This window comes from Chelmon rostratus, chromosome 13, assembly GCF_017976325.1.
Source record: "Chelmon rostratus isolate fCheRos1 chromosome 13, fCheRos1.pri, whole genome shotgun sequence".
NCBI lineage: Eukaryota > Metazoa > Chordata > Actinopteri > Chaetodontiformes > Chaetodontidae > Chelmon > Chelmon rostratus.
The window spans coordinates 12,539,193-12,552,964 of record NC_055670.1 but is presented as its reverse complement, the minus strand read 5'-3'; the positions used below and the strand labels follow the sequence as shown (position 1 = coordinate 12,552,964).

The following is a 13,772-nucleotide window of genomic DNA, read 5'->3' as shown; positions in this document are numbered from 1 at the left end:
GTGAAAAGCTATTTATTTCATTTAAAGAACATATTTTTTGTTGTTATTATTCTGAACTTGGGCTGTGATGGAGGGAAGCTCGACCTGCTGCACAGAAACCTGTGTTGACCTGAGATATTCTCGCTCACTGTCTTGTGCTGCTGGGATTGACAGGAATGCTCTCCACGGTGGCAGCCTGCAGCTCAGTTGTCTTTTTAGACAAGCGGCAACTGACGTGACTTTTGGAGGTGCTGTGTGACCAGTTTTTGTAGTTCAAACCAACAACACAAAGATCGCATGAAGCCCTCAGCCAGAGGATGCGCTTGCACTGGAGAAATATACGAAATGGAAGTTATGAAAAACTGCAGAAAGTGCTGCTTCAGTTGAGAAAAAGTGCTAAAAGTAGACTGAATAGAATCAGACACTCTGATATTATTATAGCCTATAATAGGACATCCTCAGAGGCTGTTTTATCTGAGATGCGTGCCTCTTATTTTCCTTAAATAATGTTTGTGTTTATCCTGACTGTGCGCCACTGTGCTCCACAGCTGAAGTGGGGTGTCCATGGGGCTGAAAGTGGGCAGCCTCGCTTGCCGTCGTCTATATATACCCTGTAGAACCGAATTTGTGTGATAAAACCACAGTCACAGATTCGATTCTAGGGGAGTATATGGTCGATGAAAATACTTCGATTGATTGTCTTATTGCTGTCTCTTGGTGCCTCATGTGCCCTCACATGCTGAGTGACAGCGTCGGTTTATGGATGAGAGTAAATCTGACAACAGCACATACTTCATAAGAAGGGCTGGGGGGCATGTGGAAACTCTATAGGCTTAAAGCGGACCTGCGAGATGTTTCACGTGATGAAATGAGCGGAATTAAGGAGCCTGCGCCTGTGTTTGGAATGAAATCGCAGATTGGATTTAGTGAAAGAAACGAAGCCACAGCACAGTCCAGCTGTAGCTTTTCCCTCCTGTGAGTCGTTTGTGTCTCTGCATTATTGATTCCCAGAGGCTGCTGCTGCTGCTGCTGGCCAATAGGCTCCTGAGACAGTTTTTTTTTTCAAAGGGATGGGAGCAGATGAAGTGATGAGACTCGTGTAACTTTTGGATGACCCCTTCTTGACAAAGACAGTCTCCATCAATTGTCCCCAGTCATTATTCGCTGCTTTTATGCCGTGGGGCTTTTTGTAGCTTTTGTTGGTTTCTCTGTTGAACACTGTGCCTCCAAGTTAGACCTTCCAAACTGCTATATTTTAATACGTGCTCGGATAACACACCCTGCGCACAGTCAGCGTTTGCTATTTCCTGTTTATTTGTTTTTATAATTTTAAAGTTAAATGTTGAAGTAATGGCGCTCTGTGTGTTTTTCTTTTCTTTTCTTTTTTTTTCTCCCAGCATGCCGTTTTATTATTCAAACGTGCACGCAGATGTTTCAGGTCAATATTTGTTTCTTTCTTTCCACCAGGGTCTAATTTTGGTTTATCTTAAGTTAGATGAAATTGCTTTTAGTTTTGTGTTTACCCGTTCATGGACCAGCATCACCTCCATTGGCCGATCTGGTCACATGGTTCGCTAACTTTATTCAGTTGACACCAAGTAGGAGGGCTTTATGGAGGGAGGAAAAAAAGACAACTCGAGAAAAATTAGTATTTTCTACCTTCAGAAATTAATGGCCATGAGTTCGTATATGGTGAACTCTAAGTATGTGGATCCTAAATTTCCTCCCTGCGAGGAATATTCACAAAATAACTATATACCTGAGCAGAGCTCGGACTACTACAGTCCATCGCAGGACACAGACTTTCAGCATCCAGGGATCTACCCACGGTCAAACTACACGGAGCAGCCCTTCAGCTGCAACACTGTGCAGGACTCCACGGTGCAGCCACGGGGTCATGTGCACGAGAGATCCAGCCACTCGAGCCCTTTTAGCGCACAGACTGAGCAGGGGCCCCCGGTCCAAGTGGCCGGACCCCGGACTTGTGGACAGCAGCAAAACACAAAGAGCCAAAATGGGATACAAGCCAAGCAGCCCGCAGTAGTTTACCCCTGGATGAAGAAAGTCCACGTAACTACTGGTAAGATTTCCACCTCTTCTCCTTCTCTTACGCACCAGCTGAGACCTGCTCCTTTAGAAATCATTCAGTGTAATATTTATGGAAGTCTTTGAAAGGCCTCGCCAATTACACAAGTCATAAATTTTTATAGCTCAGGAAATAGGCCGCTAGGTGAGCGCCTGAAAGCTCCTGAATACACATATTGACCGGTTGTAATGGGGCTTAAATCTGCTGCAAATCTGCTTCAAATTCAATTTGAATCTTTCATTATTTCCCGGTCTCGCGTCCTCGTATATCCCCTTAAAGTTTGAGCGCCCGGGTAGACAGGCTCCTCTTGCTGTATTGTTTTTTGTTTTTGTTTTTTTGCCTGCATGCTACATTGGACACATTTGGTGACTATTTTTTCCCCTCCTGTTTTCTTTCTCGCAGTGAACCCGGATTACACAGGATCTGAGCCCAAACGGTCCAGAACAGCTTACACCCGGCAGCAGGTTTTGGAGCTTGAGAAGGAGTTTCATTTTAACAGGTATCTGACCAGGCGGCGACGGATTGAGATTGCCCACACTCTTTGTCTCTCCGAAAGGCAGATCAAAATCTGGTTTCAGAACAGACGGATGAAATGGAAGAAAGACCACAAACTGCCCAACACCAAGGGCAGATCCGCACCAGCCTCCAGCCATCTGCAAAGCATCCAGAAGGACAACCAGACTGATATCACATCATTATAAGCCAGGAAGGTGTCTTTAGAAATTAACTGTACATAAAAAAGACAAAGGTTGCGTCTGACTTTTGCATGGACTGATGTCGTTTTTAGCCTTTTTCTTATTATTATTATTTAACAAAAAAGGTGTTGATTCAAGACTGAATCAGAAAATCAATTAAGGTTGGAGAGGTTTGAAAGTTGAGCCTCCTTCTTGCTTGAATTTCTTCCCAGAGACTCAAAAAACATCGAAACAACAAACTTTGTTGTATTTTTTATTTTTTATTTTTATTTTTTTTTATTTTCTTGGAAGTTTCCACCCCTGATGACATTCAATGACCAACCTCGGCTGATTTCACGGATTTAAACAAAGTATCTCTGCTCCTCTCATGTGGATTCACGCTGGTTGAAAGATTTAATTGCTTCAGTCAGAGCAGGGAAGTCCTTCGTTCAAACTGCACACACACACACTCTCTCTCACACACATACAGAGGCTATTTTATGTTTTCTCCTTTTGAAACTTCACATTAAACGCACAATATATATATATATATACTTGAAGGAAGCGTTATTTCCATAGAGCACGCCTGACACGACCTACTTTCGTGAGCTGCAGAAATCCCGTGAATCTTTCAGATCTTTGTGACTCGTGTGTTTTAACTTATTTTGTACAATAAAGCTTTTAAATTTTCTTAGCCTAAATATTATTCCCAAAAAGCAAGACATTCCTGTGTGCATACTATTCTGAGTGCCCTTATAAATCTCTCCTGACATCTGTGTAAACATTTTCAGAGGCTCTCTCGTGCCATCTGAAACTCTAATATGAAAGCTCATTTGTTCCTGCATGGCATCAAATTGATATTGGATGTTTCTCATCGGAAATAATCAAATCCAGAAAATTTAGGAGTGTAATTGTTTATTTTTCTTAATATGATTTCTACGCCATTATTTATTTGTTTAAAAAAATGTGTACATTTTCGTATAGCACACATACAATTTTAATTAAAAGTATTCGTTGAACTTTTATTAATCTAAAAATATGGTCGAACTCTTGTGCATTATTAGCATGGCTTTATGCAAAGTTTTAGTCTTAGTTAACGTGGGAATCTTAGAGTTTTTCATTTACGCGGAGGTAAGCCGAGGGGGGCTTTCACGTCACGTTTCAAGACAGATATTTCTTGTTTTATACCGTCATTGTCTTCGGACAAAACAAGGCCCAGAAGCTCTCCCAGTACGAGGAGGTCTTCTTTCTGAAGTCTTCACCATGAGAAGGTCGACAAAGCAGCAGTGGCAGGTTCATCCAGGGGACACATTTCAGCCGCGAGGACTGACCCCCAGCACCCCTGACCCGCCGGACAGGCAGCATTTTCCCTCCCAGGCGCTGTTCGCTGCGGTTTGGAGGCGCTTTTCCACACTCAAAAAGCCAAAGCATTCAAAGCAGGAGTCAGTGCGCGAATTCCACAGTTTTACACCTTTTAACTGCAGGCCTATTTATACCAGGCGAAGCCCCCGAAAGGATCTGATTTGTGCATTTGCCTCTTCGTGTCAATATGCAATCTTCTTGGTTTTATTTTTGTACATGCTTTTTACCTTGTATTGTGCATTGAGATGCGAGAAGTATATTGGAAAAAATAAAGATTTCTACTGATTATGCATTTAAATTATTGCAGTGGGCATTTGTCGTGATTTTGTTCTCCTCGGGAAATGTTTTCATTGACAGTGTATTTTCACGGCCCCAGCGAGGTATTTAAAAAAAAATCTCTAAACCTTATTTTATTTTCCTTTTTCTTCATTGGCTATTCGTTTTACGCCATTAACAAAAGGAACACTTTTGGTGGGAAAAGAGTTGTTCCTCAGTGGTAACAAGCACGTGGAGCCATATGGACCCAGAGCCCCTTTTCACAACACATCCACAAACGCACCAAATGTGCGTTGCATGGGCAGAGCCAGCCTCTCCTCCTGTCAGGCATGACATTTACGAGCATAAATACATTATTAGTCTACGAGAAGTGCGACATATCTTTAAAAACATGCTCGAGAACGAGTTCATACCGTGGCTTCTCTTACTTTTCATTCAGTAGTTTCATTCAGTAATTCAATGCTCAAAAATATCCCCATAAGCTCTTAGTGGCGCATTTCATGGTGATTTTATTCAATGAAAACTACCTATGGGTCTTACAAGACTTTACTGGAGTCTTTATTGCAAAATAGTTGTTACATGAGCTTTAAACCTGCTGTAAAACACAAGTTTGCCGGTCTGATGGATTCAAACAGATACATAAAAAGCCTTTCAGAGGTGATGCTCCTGCTACTGATCAGTAAACACTGTTTTACCCACATTATGACCGTCTGTATAGATTTGATATTAAGCCCCCTCGTGCTTCACGACTTATCCCTTTATTGAAAATGACCCACTGCAGGACTGACCTCCGACCCTCCACGCTGCACAGTCACTTGTGATACAAACAACAGTGGCCATAAACAGACATGTGGAAAGACAATCTTCAGTCACTCAGCAGTGTTTTCATCCCCGGTGACCACTGTCTCGAGCCCCAACCGAGCACGTGCGGCCCCATGGGCGTGCACGGGCGCTTATGTGCATGTGCAAAAACAAAAACAAAGAAAACACAAGCGTGTGTCACATAGATTCAGAAAGAAGCTGAGACAAAGTGATGCTACCGATCCACCATCCTGCCATAAATGATCTGCACATAGATGCTGAAGGGAGGATGAGAGAGGGGTGGAGGGGGGAGGAGAGAGGGGAGTGGGGGAGGGGGTAGGTGGAGGGGGGTTATTGGCACAATCGGACAACTAATCTACCTAATATACATACTAGTTTTCAAGGCAACGACTGCTATATAATTCATGAATTAAAATCCATTTCTGTCCTGCGTTGAGTAAGACCCATTTTATTCAAACATGCACTGAGCTGAAATATATCACAACACAGTTTCCTCCAGCAATTATCAGGTCAGAGCAGCCTACTACAACGTACAGTGTGTAGCCACACTGACCTACATGTGTGAACAGCAATAAATGGGAGCCAAAGGCAGTGCCATTTTCAATGACACTGCACCCAGTGCAGGAATACAACGTCGTCGCTCTCCATCCGGCCATATTTGATTTCCAGCTGTTTTCGCAGAAGCCTCTCCGAGCCAGACAACCCCCCTAAGATATATTAAAGTGCGCTGTCTGCATTCAGAGATATAATCCAGAGACTATACCACTCCGCTCTCTATTCTCGACCACGTGATTGTCTAAATAATTAATGCAGCACGTCCCCCTAGAAACACGGCGTCGTCATTAATCGCAAGGACTCTATCAGACTTGAAAACTGAAGAGATCCCCCAAGAAAATAATATCCGATACCCGGCGCAACCGTAGCCCCGCACTTTAGCGACACACCCGTACCGATGGATGCTTGGGTAGGTAAATATTTCAGCATTTTTTCATGTTGCCCGAGCTGGTGAAATGACGATATCAAATGTCGAGATATTTGATAGATTGCTGCCTTTGATGTGTGCGCTCAGAGCAGAATTGCAGAGGCTGTGCTCCGTCGCTGTGTGCATGTCTTCTTTTTGATGAAATGTGTTAGAAACGGGAGATTTTTTGGGGGGCTTGCTGATTTACGCATGCATCTTGAAAGGGATTGATAGGATAAATGGTAAAAACTAAAGGGCAGTGACATGTATTTATGGACGCCGGCTGTGAATAAATGCTCTTTCGGACTCGTACAGCTCAGTGTGGCCCCTCCACAGGGCCCACCGATTCTTTATCCAGACTCAAATTCAGATTTTTAACAGTTTTAGTCTAGATGTTTTTTAGAGCACAGGGGTAAAGCACACAGTTGCGTTCTTGTTTGCTGAGTGGAAATGAACATATTTTGATTTATAGTCGAAGTTTTCAACACAAAATAAATAACAGCTTATTTATCTTTCTTTTTTTGCTCGAGGACACGGTCGATTTCTGCTGTTTTATTGTTGGTGGGGGATGATTTGATTTTGATTTCGAAGAAGTCGTGGAAGTTTGGACAGGCTGACAGTTCTAGCTCCTTGTAAATCATTCTCGGTAATTCCTGAAAGGGTGCGAAGCTGTTTGGGGGGGGCGGGCGAAAACTGTAAATCTTTCACTTTTATTACCCTCTGAACATATGCTGCGACGCTACCGGTCCTGCGTCCCTTCTGCTTCAAGATAACTCACCGCTGAACCAGCCGACGCTCTCTGCGCCTCCAAAAGCTTCCTCCTTCAATCCAGTCTGGGTCTTCTCCAGCATGTATCTTCATTGGGCATTAAAAAGTGACTTTCTTTTTTGTTATTATATTTTCTCTCAGAGTTAATACTGAAAACAAATCAGGAGAAGACATGTCTCTCCCACTCTCTGTTTGAGCAGGACAGAGACAACAAACAAAAGATGGTAATGTGTTTTATTTGAATACAATCCAGTCCCAGCTGAGAGGGAAAAAAAACCCACATGTCTTTTATTTCATAAATCATTTTCAAACAGAACATCCCACATCATTGCAGTAATTGGGCGCCAAAAGAGGACATCGATAGAAAGTATTATAATAGTGTGCAGCAATGTTATCCAAAAATACCTAATTGTGGTGCGTTCAAGGCCCACTTTACGCGTGACAGCCGCTTTTTTAAGACCAGAAAATGTAGAAAATGCTGGGAATTTCTCAGCTGCAGCATCATATCAAATGCACAGAAACTGGTTACAACAACGTACGCAAACATGCTGCACTACAGACGCTGCAACTACTGCCCTGAGAGAGCGTGCTGTGTAAATCTGTATCATTAATGCCTCAGTATACAATATAATACTGGCGTTTGCACGCCGGAGTGCAGGCTCGTTGCAAAAGCTCGCAAATTCAGAAGGAGATGAAAAGAAATAGGCGGCGGAACATTTTCACACAGTTCAGATGAGGAAATAAACGCCACCCTTTATCAAAATGGATTGGTGAGGTAAGGCTTGGTTGAAGAAGAGAACAATCACGTGAACAAATATGCTTGTATCTTAAGGCAGCGCCTTTATTTGTCATCACAAAGCTTCCGAAACACCCAAAAAAAAAAAAAAAAAAAAAAAAAAAAAAAATTCTCCAAATGTTTGCTCCAAATCTGCACAGGCCTATCCTGCTCTGAATTCCTGTATATTTCAATGGGTGATTGATTGCCAGGGATTTTTTTTTTCTGGAATAAGGATACCTTGTTCGCTTTTTATTGGTAGTTGAATACGAGTCCTTCCATTCTTTCGGGAATACTGTCTCCACTGGTATATGGAAATGTCTGAAAAACAGCAAGATCAGGTTTAGGACAGCATTGTCTGCAGACAAAGGGTGAAGGATTTATTCCAGAGACTGCGTGGAAAGGAACTGAGACTGAGGGGGGAAACTGGTTTATGATGAATTGATTCACAGGTAAGCAATTGCATGGCAGAAAGCAACCTTTAACCGCGGGTTAATATAATGCAAGGAAATATATATGATTTATTCCACCAGTGGAAGCGACGCTCGTAAAGTCGCTCTCGCCGGCGAGCGTGCGGACATGGAGTCCACCGCAGCTTCCTCCTCCTCTACAGCAGATCGGTATTTCTTTTTTGGAGAAAGCGCGTCCAAATGTTATCGACAGACCGAGCCCGAGCTGCTCTGCGCTTTTCAGCTGATTTCACGTTCCGATGAAAGCCGGCTCGGAGGAAGAAGTGGGAGAGGAACTTTTCTTTTTGACTCTTGGATCGTAAATCACATTAATTTGTTGTCTTATCGTCACAGTGGCGTTTGCGGTGATTTATGTGGTTTCAGCTGTATGGCTTTGTTAACCTGCAAAGTTGTATTATACATGAATTCATATTTGATGTTTTGAAGGATCACCGGGCTGGATAGTGAACAGGGATGAAGGCAAATATTCGGATTTTCCTACTATTTGGACACGTTCGGTCTTACTTGTATTTGGTGTATTGCAACTCGTGTGAATCTGAATATTTTTCTTTGGTATTGGGAATAATAAAAAATAGGCCTGAGCCGCAATGGCAATAAAAGCTTATTTAAGATGATTATTCTCCATTTTGCTCATATTTTTCTACCTGTTTCAAGGAGTTGAATTTCAGTGCACTGCATCCTAATGAACAACATGCTCTTGATTGTGCGTCTTTGCAGAATGGTTGCTGAATTTCTCCCTAAATCTGGAAAAGCTAAAGCCTTATTGCTGCAAATGGTGATTTCGCATTTTGTGAGCAGCTCGTATTTCCTCCAGGAAAAACAAAAACAAAAACAGATCTTGCATTTTGCTACAACAACAAGCGACACCATTACTCCACTTTTATCAGCAGCGGCTGCTTCTTGGGTGTAACAAACATTTTCCAGCAGTAACTAAACGCCTCTGGAGGCTGTTTGACGTGAAATAGGAGCAAGATTTGAAGGGCTGAGGCGACTAACTGGGATAATAACACTCGACACTGAGTCCAGCCCATTGTGTGAACCAAACTTACCGTAACAACGCGTAGGCGAAAAACACTGTCGTCTGAAAGGGGGACCATGTCTGCTACTAGTAGCCCAGTGTGCTCCAAAGCACTCCAGGCGCACATTATCGACTAGCTTTAACAAATATTCCACATCGAAGGGACCTTAAATCTCCGTGATCGCATTTTTTTTAAAGTAATTATCCTCAAATACAAGCAGGGAAATAGACGTGGTTTCACACTCTGTGATTTAAAAAAAAAAAAAAAATCAGTGAAATTGTCTGAGGTTTAAATTTCTGCCTTGTTGCCGTCGGTCGAGCACCTCCAGTGTTTCAGCCACTGCTGAAAAAGCTGCTTTTGGGTTCAGTTGAGACTTGTGGCTACTTGAAGCCAAAGTGCTCGTTGTTCATTAAACTTTGACTTAATGCCGAACGACCCAAAGGTCACCTAAAAAAGCTTATGACTGCTAAATATTTGAGCTGGCTCTTTGTGCCAAAAGTGCACATGTAGGACTTTTCTCTCTGGAGCATTGCAAGCAGAGAGAGAGACAAAAAAAAGTGTCACATGTGGTCAAATAATAGAGCAAATAATAATAGTAGTAATAATTATAAAAGGGTTATTTGCTCAGGAATCTTTTCAATTTATTTATTTATTTGAGCTCTTGTAATTAGATTATTATGATTTTTTAAAAAATTGCATTCTTAATGGTGGAGAATATTGGGCCTGATCTGTGTTTTTTGTATATAATATGGGTGTCTACATCGGATTGAAGCCAACATTTGCCTGTGATTTAAAAGGGGGTGAAAAAAACTTAAATGTGAAGAAACGTGCATTTTATTTCTCTTTCAGGTCGAGGTGGCAGCCGTGATGAATGCGTGAGGGATATAAGACGGAGTTGCGCAGATTTCGGTGAGTAACATTTCTTTAAATGGAGGGAGTGGACAGCACAGCCAACTGCTAACAAGGCGAATGGGTGATTTGTTATTAGGCTCCATATTAACGCTCGTAGAGTTTCACAGGAGGCTTAAATCACGAAAACAGACATGAGGGATGACTGGAACTTAGCCTGTAAGTGTAATTATTTGCGCAGGCCAGAGTCCCACTCCAGCGTGTCCAGTTTTCATCAATGCCGCACGAATAAAGCCTCGTGAGCAAGAGCTTAACGCTATGTATCCACAAGAAAAAGGGAATATAAATTATAAAAAACATGAATCATGGTTGCATTCTTCTCAAAACATTGCTAAAAACATGCAAATTAAAAAAGGCAAAACCGGGAGGAACCACTCCATCCCACGATTTCAGCATTTCAACCGCCTTACAAGATGCGCCATCGCCAACACTCCCTGCCTCTTTCTAAACGGCAAAACATCTCCAGTGTGTCACGTCGGTGTTCGGCTGCAGACTCGCGCTCAGCCAGAATGGAGGCATCATTTATAAACCGAGCCTGTGCATGGGAGAAGTCGCCGGGTATGAAATTCTTTCCCTTGCCTTCCTCCTACGCTTAGTTTTACACTTCTGAGGAGGGCTGCGAGTCTTGAGGAGTGTTTTGCTTTTCATTCCTCTCTGAGGCCGTTTACAACCATAACATTTGCGGTCATAAATTTTGCCGCGGTCCACACTGACAGGTGCAATTGTTATGCACGGCGCAGGCTGCACCTCCTCAAGCCACCAACATACAGTACCAGGGCCCTTTGATATTTCTGTTTCAGCTCAGTTAAAGAGGAGGACGCAGCTCTGTTACGTTCTTAAAGCAAATGTTGCAGCAATAATAATAAAAAAAAAGGTGCACCAGAAAATTTGAGAATTTCTCTGTGAGTTTAAATGTTTGGCTTTGAATTAAAGCAGATTTTTGCATGAATGGGTGAGAGGCAGAAAACCAGTGGAGCAGCCGAGACAAATGGGTGGAGGCATGTGTAAAGGCTAATGAAATATCATATTTAACTCCCACCCCCACCCAACAACCCCCCCCCCCCCCCCCCCCGCCCCCCCATGCCCCCCCTACACAGTTACTCACACACACACACCGCTATCACCCCTATTCCTGATATCAACATTAATAACAAACAGTGGAGGAGATTAATACGTGGCTTCTTGTCTGCGTGAACGTGTGATCCAGACGCATGTGCCGCGCGGCCTCGGTGGGCTATATTTCTGCTTTGGGGAACAATGCATGACGGGCTTTTGTCAGGCCTCGTGATTAGTGAAAAGGGTATTGTGTGTATGTGTGTCAAATGCTGATTCAGCTTATTTCTGAGGGACTCCTAAAGCGTCCCAGCGGGTCCTTTTAGCGCAAGTTAAACTTTAACTGTTTTGTGGGAGAAATGAGTCGGACGGCTCCAATCTGGGGCTGCTGGATGTGTCACTGTTAGAGACTCTGTAGAGACAGTTAGTAATTTCTAATTCAATAGCTGCTGTAGCCCATAGCAGCGTAATTCTCCTGGTTTATAGTGATTTGGTTTATTTAAACCCTGATTCTCAGTCAGTGGACTGATGTTAAGGAAGGTGCTGCTGTTATGAGTGCAGGCCTTATTCATGTCTGCCCAGATGAGTCTTATATATTTCTCTTTATAGGTCACAGACTGGAGCAACGGTGGGAAGCACCAATCACGTGAATAAACAACACCCATGCCATTGGATAGAGTTGCACTGGCTTACTGGCTTTAAATCCACAAAATGCAGAAAGCAACATATTACGATAACTCTGGACTTTTTGGAGGCTACACCTACCCCAAACCAGACTCTTACAACTATGGCCCTGCTCATCAGCCCTACGCCACTTCTAACATCGAGAGCGACTACCAGGGCTCAGTGTGTCCCATCCAGACCTCAGCTGTCCGGCCACCGACCCTCAAAGACAGTGACCTGAACGGTGACTGCATGCGTCAAAGCGGCAGTCAAAGCAGCAGCAGCAGCAGCCAGGCCGCGAGCATTGGCGAGCAGCAGCCGCCTCCGCTGTCCGCATCCTCTCCCAACTCCAACAGCTCCGCATCCCAGAAGAAGAAATCTCCATCCAGCAGCGCTTCCAGCAGCGCCACGCCAGCCCTCACGAAGCAGATATTCCCCTGGATGAAGGAGACCCGGCAGAACGCAAAGCAGAAGAGCAACAACTGCACCGCTGCAGGTAGAGACCATGATGGAGACCTGTGTGTGTGTGTGTGTGTGTGTGTGTGTGTGTGTGTGTGTGTGTGTGTGTGTGTGTGTGTGTGTGGAGGGGTAGGGGTGGGGGTGGTGGTGGACTGGGCCTTGTCGTGCTTACAGTTGATGATTGCATTAGTTTAAAAATAAATGGGCTCTAAGGTGATGCTGTGGTTCCTCTACAGGTGGCGAGGTGAGTGACGAGAAGAGCCCGCCTGGACCAGCCTCCAAACGGGTCAGAACTGCTTACACCAGCGCACAACTTGTGGAGCTGGAGAAGGAGTTTCACTTTAACCGCTACCTGTGTCGCCCTCGGAGAGTGGAAATGGCGAATCTGTTGAATCTCACCGAGCGCCAAATAAAGATCTGGTTTCAGAACAGGAGGATGAAATACAAAAAGGACCAGAAGTCCAAAGGGCTCGCGCACTCGCCCCTGGGACACTCCCCGGACAGAAGCCCGCCGCTGAGTGGCCCAAATCACGTTGGATACTCTGGCCAGCTCCAAAACGGCCTCAGCTACGACGCGCCCTCGCCCCCGTCCTTCGCCAAACCCCAGCAGAACATGTACGGCTTGGCCGCGTACACGGCGCCCTTGGGCGGCTGCATCCCGCAACAGAAGAGGTACCCGGGCTCCGAGTACGAACACCACGGCATGCAGAGCAACGGCAGCTTTGCCAGCGCCAATTTGCAAGGCAGCCCCGTTTACGTGGGTGGGAATTTTGTTGATTCCATGCCAGCCTCGGGCCCCATGTTCAACCTCGGCCACCTTCCCCACCCCTCATCCACCAGCGTGGACTACAGCTGTGCCGCTCAGATCCCAGGAAACCACCACCATGGACCCTGTGATCCCCATCCCACATACACAGACCTCACCTCTCACCAAGCGTCTCAGGGAAGGATTCAGGAAGCGCCTAAACTCACGCATTTGTAATATGTGGTTCCCGTGTGTGTGTGTGTGTGTGTGTGTGCGTGCGTGCGTGCGTGTGTGTATGTGTGCCCAAATTACGTTGCGCTCTTTTTATTACCTCACTAGTCTAATAACTACACTCCAAGCGAGTCGTGTGTATTATTACAGTATTATTGATATTACTATTAATGCTATTGTGTAATTATTTTCTAAATAATACAGCTTTGTCCATTTCTCTTGAATATTTGGGGATGCGCAGAGGCAGACTAGCCTGGTTGTCAGATGTTCCTCTTTTTTTCTTTTTTTCTTAAGTGCAATGCGCAAGTGTTTGACTGAATATTTCATGCCGTTACTTGAAGGTAAGTCTTGTAGATCACGAAAGTAGAAGCTCATCTTTAGAGAAGGACTTGTAGGGAAATTTCCGTCTGTTTGTCAGGATCTCATTCTCCTCACGGGCATCCTATTTATTTATTTGTATTATTATTTCGCATAATCTTTCGTACTAGCATATAGCATATTTATTATTTAATAACTTTTG

The 13,772-nt window shown here is 44.1% G+C and overlaps 2 protein-coding genes across 2 annotated transcripts; both read left to right on the top strand.

The window, feature by feature from the left end:
• Window positions 1–1,570: 1,570 nt before the first annotated feature.
• On the top strand, window positions 1,571–4,393 carry hoxd4a (homeobox D4a). Its single transcript, XM_041950176.1, has 2 exons — window positions 1,571–2,059; window positions 2,468–4,393. The coding sequence occupies exons 1-2, from the start codon at window positions 1,591–1,593 to the stop codon at window positions 2,764–2,766; spliced, it is 768 nt and encodes a 255-aa protein (XP_041806110.1). The 5' UTR covers window positions 1,571–1,590; the 3' UTR covers window positions 2,767–4,393.
• Window positions 4,394–5,830: 1,437 nt separating this feature from the next.
• hoxd3a (homeobox D3a) lies at window positions 5,831–13,399 on the top strand. The gene is made up of 4 exons (XM_041950175.1): window positions 5,831–6,163; window positions 10,042–10,101; window positions 11,764–12,313; window positions 12,513–13,399. The coding sequence occupies exons 3-4, from the start codon at window positions 11,866–11,868 to the stop codon at window positions 13,256–13,258; spliced, it is 1,194 nt and encodes a 397-aa protein (XP_041806109.1). The 5' UTR covers window positions 5,831–6,163; window positions 10,042–10,101; window positions 11,764–11,865; the 3' UTR covers window positions 13,259–13,399.
• Window positions 13,400–13,772: the final 373 nt, after the last annotated feature.

Coding starts and splice junctions, on each gene's coding strand:
- hoxd3a (XM_041950175.1), top strand. CDS start 11,866: ATGCAGAAAGCAACATATTACGATAACTCTGGACTTTTTGGAGGCTAC. Junction 12,314..12,512: donor CAACAACTGCACCGCTGCAG/GTAGAGACCATG, acceptor GTTCCTCTACAG/GTGGCGAGGTGAGTGACGAG.
- hoxd4a (XM_041950176.1), top strand. CDS start 1,591: ATGGAGGGAGGAAAAAAAGACAACTCGAGAAAAATTAGTATTTTCTAC. Junction 2,060..2,467: donor GAAAGTCCACGTAACTACTG/GTAAGATTTCCA, acceptor TCTTTCTCGCAG/TGAACCCGGATTACACAGGA.